The following is a 10,257-nucleotide window of genomic DNA, read 5'->3' as shown; positions in this document are numbered from 1 at the left end:
CTTCACTGGAGTGGGGGACGCATTCAACACGTGTTCACTGAGCACCTCGGGTGTGCTGGTCACCACTGTCCTATGTGCTGGAGCTAGAGCCATGGACAAGATAGGCAATGTCCTTCTAGGGCGTTCGTTACGGCGGGAGAGACGGGCCACGGATGTACACACGTTCCAGGTGTGAGCTAAGGAGGAAAAGAAAGCAAGGGAAGGGGACGGAGCAGATGCGGGAAGACACAGCATTGTGCCCCGTGCCCTGCGGGTCTGGTGAGACCCACACCTGGCTTGCTTGTTCATGCAACTTCCCCCCACTTGTGCCTTCGTTAACCCCTCGGTTTATTTACCGAGCATCACCTGGCCTGGGTCTGGGGAAACCCAGCTGAAAGTCACAGTCTTCCTCCCCAAAGAGGAGCACACAGTGCCTCCTCTAGGAACGTCTCACCCTTCCTGGCAGACTCAAGGCTCACCCAACCCTCCCCTCGGGGCAGCCCTGCTCCCCGGGGGCTGCTTGCTCAGTCCCCCCTGCGGGCCATGATTAGAAGACAGGGCCGAGTCTCACATCGGATGCTCTCTAGCCTCCCAGTGCATTCCCGACACATACCTGTCTGTTCAGCATGTCCCTGCCAGGGTGCCGGCTCCTTGACGGCAGTCTTTCGTAGCTGAAGTTTCCGGTACCCAGAAGAGCCTGGCAAATGATTCAGCGTTGGGTGAGTAAGTGTTGGCCACACCAATGAATGAGTGAAAAAAAAAATGAGCGAATGAAGGCAAGACAAGGCTCCCAGGTTGACTCCCTGCTGGTCTAGCCCCCGCCCCCCGCCCCTTCAGGACTCTCTGGCAATCAGAACCGCTACGTAATTTAGTAGATCCACTGCAAGATGAAAATGCGGGTCTGCTTGTTCAAAAATTAATTTCAGGAGAGCAACAGAGAGCGTGAAACCCAGGGGAAGAGGGGGTCTCCTGGGTGAGGAGCCCTCTATTACAGCACAGGAGGCTCGCGCGGGAGGCCTACCTTTCCTCCTCCAGGCTGCAGGCCCCCCAGCAGCTCCCTCACCCACTCCCTGCTCCCACTCTGCTCTCAGCCACCTCTGCCTTTAGGATGCTCTTTTGCAAAAACCTCTGGGTGGGGAGACTCTCCTCTTCAGTGGCATCTGAGCGGGACACCCTGGCAGACGCGGTCAGCTTCAGAGGGGCTGGGGTGCTGAGGGACGGGCTGGGGGCACCTGTAGCTCCGGAAAGGCCCTAGGCAGCTCCCCCCAACACCTCTGCTTCCAGAAGCAGCTTTCCATTCCCTTGGAGGGGGTGCACAGGTGATCTCTCTTCTTGGGAGGCAGCTCCTGGGCATCCGGGCGTCTGGCAGACACACAAGCACACCAGATGCACAAACACAGACACAAACAAAACACACCCCTCCCCCATTCATAGACTTAGGGAGGAGCGCTGAGACACCATCCGTCGCCTCCTGTCCCAACCAGACACACCCCTAAGACAGACGGCCAGACACAGACAGAGATTCACACAGAGAAAACATACGGTAGAAATACACAGGGTGAAGGACAGACAGACTCACAAGGACATTTTGAGGCTCACCTAGACCTCTGCGGTCCGCGTCGCAGCTCCTCTGGGACAGTCCGAACAGTGCTCACACCTGCGGCCCCTGGGGCACCCCTGCCGGACCGCATCAACGCCCCCTGCGCCTACTCGGTCCGGCTGACTCAGGGTGACCCTTGGCCCCCCACCGCAATCCCGGGAGCCAGGAGGCACCTGTCGTCATCCAGGGTTTCCGTGACGCCCGGGCAGGGCTGGGTGGGCGGGCGTCCACGAAGCGGACAGGGGTGCGGACAGCGGAGGGCGGGCCGGGCGCGGGGAGGGGACGTCGGGGGAGGGCTGGCCCGGGTCCCAGGCGTCAGGGGCGGGGAGCGGCCCGCGTGGGTCAAATAGTGGGCGGGAGGGCTGCCCCCGGGCTTTGGGGAGTCCCGGGAGGTGGGCAGTGCGCTTTCAGGAGCGCGAAGAGGCAGCCGGGGTCAGCCCGGGGTCAGCGGGTGGGGGGCGGCGGCGGTGAGCGGACCGGGCTGTGCACCTTGACCGAGGGAGGGCAGGGGGGAAGAAGCGGGGAGAGCAGGTGTCGCAGGGCGATCGGGAGAGGGGGACCGGTCGGCAGAGAGCGTCAGGGCAAGGGCGGGGGTGGGGACAGCCGGTGGGGCCCCGGGCCCGCAGCCACTCCCGGAACCAGACTCCGGGCGGGTCACTCCGTGATGCCCGGGGGCCAGGGGGCGCCTGCCTCTCCCCAGGCGGCCGGGAGCGCCCCGGACAGGGTGCCGTCGGGGCCCGCGGCCGGCCCCTCGCCCCAGCTCGCGGCCCCGCGCGAGTCCCCGGCCCCTCGGCGGGGCGCGCTCCGCGCCAGCGTCCCGCAGAAGCTGGCCGAGGCGCTGAGCAGCCAGTACGGGCTGATCGTGTTCGCGGCGGGGCTGCTGCTCCTGCTGGCCTGGGCCGTGCACGCCTCGGGCGTGGGCAAGAGCGACCTGCTGTGCGTCCTCACGGCGCTCATGCTGCTGCAGCTGCTCTGGATGCTGTGGTACGTGGGCCGCAGCGCCGCGCACCGCCGCCTCCTCCGCCCCAAGGACTCGCACGCCGGCGCGCGCTGGCTCCGCGGTGAGTCTCTCCCGGCCGCCGGCAGGTGCGGCGCCAAGCCCGCCGGCTCGCCCGCCGGCCGCTCGGCGGCGCCCTTTCCCCCGACTTCCCTCTGCTCCGTCTTCCCCCGCCGCGTTTCGGGCTCTCCCCGCCTCCCTGCCTTCTCTCTTTTTCTTTGCTAAGCCCGGGCTGTTGTAGCAGCCTCCTCTCTCTCTGCCGTCAGGCCCTCGGCACACGTCCCGTCCCAAGAGCCGCAGCTACACGAGCCCGCTCACGTCTCTCCCCGGCTGAAATTCCTGCAGCCACGAGGGAGGCCGCACTCCCCGTCCTGGCATTCACGGCCTGCTAACCAGCCCCCCGCAGTGCGCTCTGGTGTTATCCCCTCCTTTGCCCTCGTTCTGGGCTCCCGAGAGGCTCTTAGTTCCCATTACGGGGTTTCAGGTCTCCATGCCTTTGCATATTCTGTTCCCGCCTCCCTCGGTGCCTTCCGCCTGCCTTGCCTTGCAGAACAGGGCGCAGGCCTCACTCTGTCCCCTCCAGTGGTGCTTTTCTGATTTCCCCTGCTCTTTGTGGTCTGACCACACTCCCCCACCCCTCACCATGCCCTGGGGAGACCTGTTCTTGATATCTCTGTCCACCCCCCGCCCCACCACCACCCTGGGGGAGCTCTGTGAGGCTCAGGTCTTAGTCCTAGAGCCACCTCCGGGTCTGGCGTGGAGGAGACGCTAAGAGTGTGCCTGCAGCTGGGGCGAATGGAATCGTGGCTAAGCGGCCAAGCATTGGGGCCGCGGAGGGTAATACACTTGCCAGGTAGTCAGGCCGCGGTGACTGAAACGTCATCAAGATCGGAGGGCTCCCCTCCTCCAGGAGCTTCGGCCCTTGAGAGGGAGCTCGATGGGGTGCAGTCAAAGGGAGGAGGCAGTGGGGAGTCCGCCTTGGACACAGTCCCTGCGATACCTTCCCCGGAGAGGCCGGGTACGTGCCACTGCGCGGGGACCACACACATCACACATCTCTACGTGGCCGCTCGCTCGTCAGGTCTGACTTTAAATCTGCCCGAGAGCGTGGCTTTTCCTTGTCCTTGCGTGACCTTGGGCACGTGCCATAATCTGCCCACCCTGCCCGTTTCCGCAGGCGGGGAGCAGGAATCACACACTTGGGGGGACCAGTGACTGCTGGCTGGGTTCAGGCTGCGCTCCCAGCACACCTCCCCTCTCCTTCCCACCCACCTCCCTTCCGAGGTCTGGCCCCAGGGCCATCGTCTCCGCCCCGCCCTGCCGCCCTGCCGCCCTGCCGGGGAATTGCTCCCAACTCCCACTGGCCACCGTGGCTTTCTCTGTGTGCACCTGTTTTGCTCCGTGTCGGCTTCCACCTCGTATTAGGGCTGGCTGGATAAGAGCCGCGTTACCGGGTGAGATTTCAGGCTTCGTAGCCTCAGGGCCTGCGGCTAGTTCATCCTGCCTTTGGAAAAACTGGACCCAGTTCCAGGCTGGGCCCGAATTCCTGTTCTGCAAACGGTTGTTTGAGGGAGGCTCATGGTTTTGTGACTCTGAATGGCAGGGAATCCAATGCCTTTTCCGGTGCCTGAATCAAACAAACAAACAAATGGAAATGAAATGTTATTTTGAGGACACTGATTTACACAGGCTAAAAAAGATTACACACGTAGGCTTTCCACCTGGGCTTTCCTGTAGTGGAAGTTTCCTTTCTTTGACCCTCCCTCACCTCTTCCCTTCCTCTTCCCTCCCTCCTTGCCCCTTCCTTCTACCACCGTTCCCTCCCCTGCCCTTCCTCTCTCCCTCCTGTCTCTCTCTCTTCCCAGGAAGACTCGAAGCCTTGTGATCTCAGTCAGTGGCTGAATGGTGGTGCCGTTTCCCAAGATTAGGAAGACAGAGGGAGGAACAGGGGTGGGGGTGAAGAAATACATTTCCTCTTACGGACACGTGACTTTTCAGATGTCTATTAGACACCCAGTAGTGGCAAATATGGAGAGAGCACATCGCAGGTGTTCAATAAATGGCGGCCGTTGAGACAAACACGATACCGTAACCATTCAAGTGAGGAGTGTGGTTAATGGTCATGGTGTGGTTCTGGAAGGCTTGGCTCCGTGTCCCACCTCTGCTACGTTCACCTTCTGAGTCCCTGTTTCCTCATGAGTGAAATGAGAATCCCAGTTGTTTCTCGGGGAAGAGCTGAACGCAGTTTGCAAAACACTGTGATCCCTGTGAACGGGCTGCGGTTCATCAAAAAGCAAGAGGCTAACTGTCCCGAAAGAACATGGGGAGGCCATGGGAGATGCGTCAGCCCCAGCCAGCCCTGGGGTTTTCCTTGGAATCGTAGCTGGAAGGACAGGTTTGACTCAGCTCTGCCCTGGCTTCTGTGACAGTCCTAGACATCCGGGGCTCTGAGAAAGAACCGGCCTGTGAAATTCGGGGCACTGATGTTTTCAGAGAAAGTTTTTGGGTCTTGGTATGGGCTGTGAGGCATTTCTTTGAGCAGAAAACGTTCTGCTTCACCTACTGAGCATGAGAAAGTGAAAATTTCCTTTGGAACAAATAATATTGATGTATTAAAATATTTAGCAGAAATGAGGGGCTATTAATCCAGCTCCTCTGTTCGCTAAGTAAAGAGATTGGTTTTTTCTGGAAGGAATGACAGCAGCCTGGCTATCTCGTGCCAGCCCAGTGGGTACATTGATATGCACACTCAGTGAATAGCTGTTTCAGGCTGTTAATTACTACGATGTAATTAACATCCTAGTTGTTTCTAGTTCCATAAAAGACTGTAGTGGTTTACTTACCAGTGGTAGGATTTTGTTGTTACTGTTCTGTCTCAAGTCCCGAGAAGCGTCATCAACACACAATTATGGGAACAATGACAATAAGAAATGAAGCTGTGTTTATTGAGTGAGTTCAGAATGCAGGCACGTTAGAAGCATTGTCTCGATTATACGTCCCAGCGATTCTCTTTTTTGTAATGCTTGTGAGTAATCATCCCCAAATTTACTCCTTTTCTAAGATCATATTTTTGCATAATACTTTTTTTCCCAGATTTTTTTTAAACGTTTATTTATTTTTGGGACAGAGAGAGACAGAGCATGAATTCAGGAGGGTCAGAGAGAGAGGGAGACACAGAATCCGAAACAGGCTCCAGGCCCTGAGCTGTCAGCACAGAGCCTGACGTGGGGCTCGAACTCACGGACCGCGAGATCGTGACCTGAGCCGAAGTCGGCTGCTTAACCGACTGAGCCACCCAGGCGCCCCAATACTTTTTTTCTTAAAATGAGACCCACCCATGTGTATGATACATTACATCTCTGTCCAGCATGCTGCCCCCAGAAATGGACTGCTCCCAGCACCGTGCTCGTCGTCCCTTAAGGGCCTGGAAGTGAAGGGGCAGAGGTGAGCTGCTTATGTCAGACCAGCTCACGGGTGGTGGCTGTACCGCTGTCGAGTTAAAGGTCAGGAACGTGGTGATGGGTTTGGGAAACAGGCTGTCCCCACTTGTGAGTAAGCGGGTCCCAGTGTGTGCGAGAAGAGGGGCAGGTGCCATGGGGGACAGCGGCAGAGAGCAGCGGAGGGGGGCCACCAGGGGAGGGGCCGAGGCACAGAACGCAGAGATGCAACAGTTGAGCTCCCCATCACTGGGAATGTTTAACAGTGAGAAGGTGAAGAGGGACAGACTCCTTGCTTCCGGGCAGATGGCCTGATACTAACAGGTGTCAGAGAAGGCAAAAGTCTACTTCCTGTTTGCTTTCTGTCTTCTTCGTCAAGGCTCCCGGGAACTTGTGGGGAGCAACAGAGAAGGGAGCCGAGTGTACAGCCTGGAAATTTTCGTGATGCTTGGGCAGAAATGTTGGTCTGGTTTTGTTCGACGGCCTGGACTGAGCTCCCAGAATTGGCTGGGCTCTGGGGCTGGCGGGACCTTCGGACGTGGCCCTGCACAGAGGGGTGCGGACAACAAGGGGGCAGCAGAGGCTAAGAGCGTGCCCCTTCTCTGGGCATGTAGCTTTACTTCTGCCTCAGTTTCCTCATCTGTAAAATGGGGACGATGATACCACATATTATGAGACTCAGTGAGTTAGTACATAAATGCTTAGGAGCCTCTGGCACATCATAAGAGAAATATCTTACGAAATAAATGATTCAGCACTATAGTGTGTAGGTGCAGGAGATGCATGAAGGGAGGCAGAAGACAGCTGGGGGCGGGGGTGAGGGTTTAGGGATTTAGGGAAGGATCCCCAGAAGAAGGTCTTTTGTTTTTGCTGGAGTCTGGGAAAAAACATTAAAAATCATTTTAAAATGATAAAAGAATACACAGAATATAGCAAACTGAGCATGACAGTGACACCCAGCAAATTTCTGGAGCAGAACAACACGTCGGGGTGGGGGGTTTGAACAATTCCCTTGGGAAGGAGAGCGGTGGGTCCCCAAGACCCAGCCTGGGGTCACTATGACAGACTCTTGCCTAACTGCATGCGTTTTCTTACATATTATTTTTTGGATGAGATTTTTTTTTTGTCTAATAAAAAACTATAAACATAATGTCAGGATTTCAGCATCAGCAAGATAATGGGGCTGCCCAAAAGGCTGGTGCCAGTTTGGCGTTCATTGGAAAGGAAGTCAGACTGCACGTGGAATGCCTTGTCCCCCTCTGACCATCACACGGGCACCTGCAGAAGGGTGGCCCCAGGAGGGACGAAAGGGTGTTGAGTCCAGAAGGGAGAGGAGGCGACAACCTCACTCCCGTCGGCCCCAGACCATCCTTCAGATCCCGGAAAGCAGAGTTACTTCTTTAGGGAGGCCTTTCCTGATACCTTCAGACCAGGTGTGGACCCCAGGTGGTCTGGTCTCATAGGGTCCTCTATTTCCTTCTTGACGCGAATCAAGCAGGAGTTTGTGTTATTCGGTGTGTCGATCTCACCAGATTGTGGGCTCTTGGAGGCAGAGCCCCTGTCTGCATGTGCCCCCCGTTATAGCCTGAGCTCCTGGCACAGTGCCTGGCACGTAGCAAGTGCCAGTTGGGATTTACTGAATCGCTAAGTGAACGGATGGGTGAATGAATGAATGAGTGAGTGAGTGAATGATGACAGAATCTCCAAGGAAGAGGATGACAGTTCTAGGAGGCTGACTGCAGTTCAGCATAGGGAAGAACATTCTAATATGAGCCCCAGCTGGTGATGGAAGGGTGTACGTTGAGAGACGGTGAGCCCCCCAGCCCTGGGCATGTCCCGATGGGAGACCAGTTGGCCGCTAGTCATAATGCACTGGAAGCATTCTTGCATGAGACGGGAATATAGACTGACTTTGTGGGACCTTCTACCTCTGACAGTCTACAGTTCAAGGTTCCAGACTCCTAGGGAGTATTTGGGTGCCTACCACAGAGGAGGGTTCTCCCCTCTGCCAACACGAGACCTTTTAGGCTTACTCTCAAGTGACGTGGCTGGGAAACTTCGAATTGGTTCGAATTCATTGTTTTTCTTTGTGATTGATGATAAGAATGATGAAAGCATCCATTTGTAGAATTTCCTACGTGTGGGGCACTGTGCTAGGTACTTTTAATGTAATGACTCGTTTAATCTCCTCTACATCCCTAAGAGAAAGCCAATCGTATTATTATCACGTTTTACAGATGAGGAAACTGAGGCATAGAGAAGTTAAGTAATTACTGAAAGTCATCAACTAATAACTGATGGGGAACAGGATTTGAGGCCAGGCTCTGACCACTACAGCCTACTGTCTTCTCGCAGGCGAGTCGATTTTTGCTGATGATATTCTAGCGGCATCCAAAATAATATATTCTCTTCTTGAGGTGTGCAAAGGGATGCTGTAAAACCAAGTTCACTGATTGTGTGCCTTAATTCTTCTGTGTCCTTCCTTACGTTTCCTCCTACCAGATCAGTCTAGTTCTGGAATCTTCCATTGGATCTCTTTAAAGTAGCAGTTACAGGGGCGCCTGGGTGGCGCAGTCGGTTAAGCGTCCGACTTCAGCCAGGTCACGATCTCGCGGTCCGTGAGTTCGAGCCCCGCGTCGGGCTCTGGGCTGATGGCTCAGAGCCTGGAGCCTGTTTCCGATTCTGTGTCTCCCTCTCTCTCTGCCCCTCCCCCGTTCATGCTCTGTCTCTCTCTGTCCCAAAAATAAATAAACGTTGAAAAAAAAAATTTGAAAAAATAAAGTAGTTACATATACTATAAATAGGGAACTCTATTTTATTTGGCACACAAGGGACTATTATATCTTTCTCATACATTATGCCTTTTTTTCATGCGTGATGACAAAGATGAAGGGATTCTTCATCCTGTTTACTACGTTTAACTTCAATTCCATGTGGTCGGGTATCCATATGGCTCTTCCTGCTTTCTCTTCATTTGCATGGTCTCTTTGTCCACACCTTGATTTTCTGCCCTTGCTACTCAGTGAATAGTGTGATTCATAAAACAGTTAGGTTTTGCTTTTAGTCCAATATTCCCATCCTTGCTGACTAAATTAATGGGAGACTCAGATCATTCCCTGTACCCATTTACTGTAAGGATTTATATGCTTGACTTTATTGTTCCCAGTTTTCTTTGCGACCATTATGGTTTCTTTTACATGTTGTTTCGTTTTCCTTTTGCATACGTTTGCTTTTTGGAGCACTTGAACATTTTTTTCTAAAGATTTTATTTTATTATTAAAAAAAATCTTTATTTTTGAGAGAGAGAGAGAGACAGAGTATGAGCAGGGGAAGGGCAGAGAGAGAGGGAGACACAGAATCTGAAGCAGGCTCCATCTGGGCTCTGAGCTGTCGGCACAGAGCCCGATGCAGGGCTCGAACTCATGAACTGTGAGATTATGACCTGAGCTGAAGTCGGACGCTCAACTGACTGAACCACCCAGGCGCCCCTAAAGATCTTATTTTTAAGTAATGTCTGCACCCGATGCGGGGCTCGAACCCACAACCCCGAGATCAAGAGTCCCACGTTCCTCGGACGGAGCCAGCCAGGAACCCTGGAGCACCTGAACATTTTATTGTGTCTTTCTATTCAATGAATGGCTACTTTCCTTTCCTGTTCTCACAACCAGATGCATTTTACTCCATTCTTATCCAGAAAACCCCTTAACATTTCCCCCAGGAAGGCACAATGCTGCCTCTGCTCCAACGAGAGATCTGTGGAATCCATTTGTTTCTTTCTTTGCCCCTGTTTTCACCTGGTCTCTATCTCTTTTCCATGAGATCTCTGAAAGGTTTTCTGTGTCTGTTCCCCACCCAGTCTGTCCCAACCTTACTCTGCATCACAAAGCTTTCATAGACCATGTAAATCACACATTTCCAGTTGGTGTATCTTCATCCATTTGGGTTTAACTTCTACTATCCTGTTTTTCTTTCCTATTAATTAATTTATCTATCTACTAGACTATTCATCTTCCATCCATCCTCCATCCGTCCATCCATTTTCACCCTCCCCCTCTTCCTTCCATTATACGTCCATCCATCCATCCATCCATCCATCCATCCATTTTCACCCTCCCCCTCTTCCTTCCATTATACGTCCGTCCATCCATCCATCCATCCATCCATCCATTTTCACCCTCCCCCTCTTCCTTCCATTATACGTCCATCCATCCATCCATCCATCCATCCATCCATCCATTTTCACC

The 10,257-nt window shown here is 54.3% G+C and overlaps 1 protein-coding gene across 1 annotated transcript in view; it reads left to right on the top strand.

Annotated features, from left to right (window-relative positions):
• Positions 1-2,243: 2,243 nt before the first annotated feature.
• OTOP1 (otopetrin 1) overlaps positions 2,244-10,257 on the top strand; it is a 35,465-nt gene continuing 27,451 nt past the window's right edge. The window contains 1 exon segment of the mRNA XM_030311962.1: positions 2,244-2,640. Within this exon segment, the coding sequence (XP_030167822.1) occupies positions 2,244-2,640 (397 nt within the window).

The sequence above is a fragment of the Lynx canadensis genome, chromosome B1 (genome assembly GCF_007474595.2).
Source record: "Lynx canadensis isolate LIC74 chromosome B1, mLynCan4.pri.v2, whole genome shotgun sequence".
NCBI classification, from domain to species: domain Eukaryota; kingdom Metazoa; phylum Chordata; class Mammalia; order Carnivora; family Felidae; genus Lynx; species Lynx canadensis.
The sequence above is the reverse complement of the archived record's forward strand: the minus strand, read 5'-3'. Positions and strand labels throughout refer to the sequence as shown.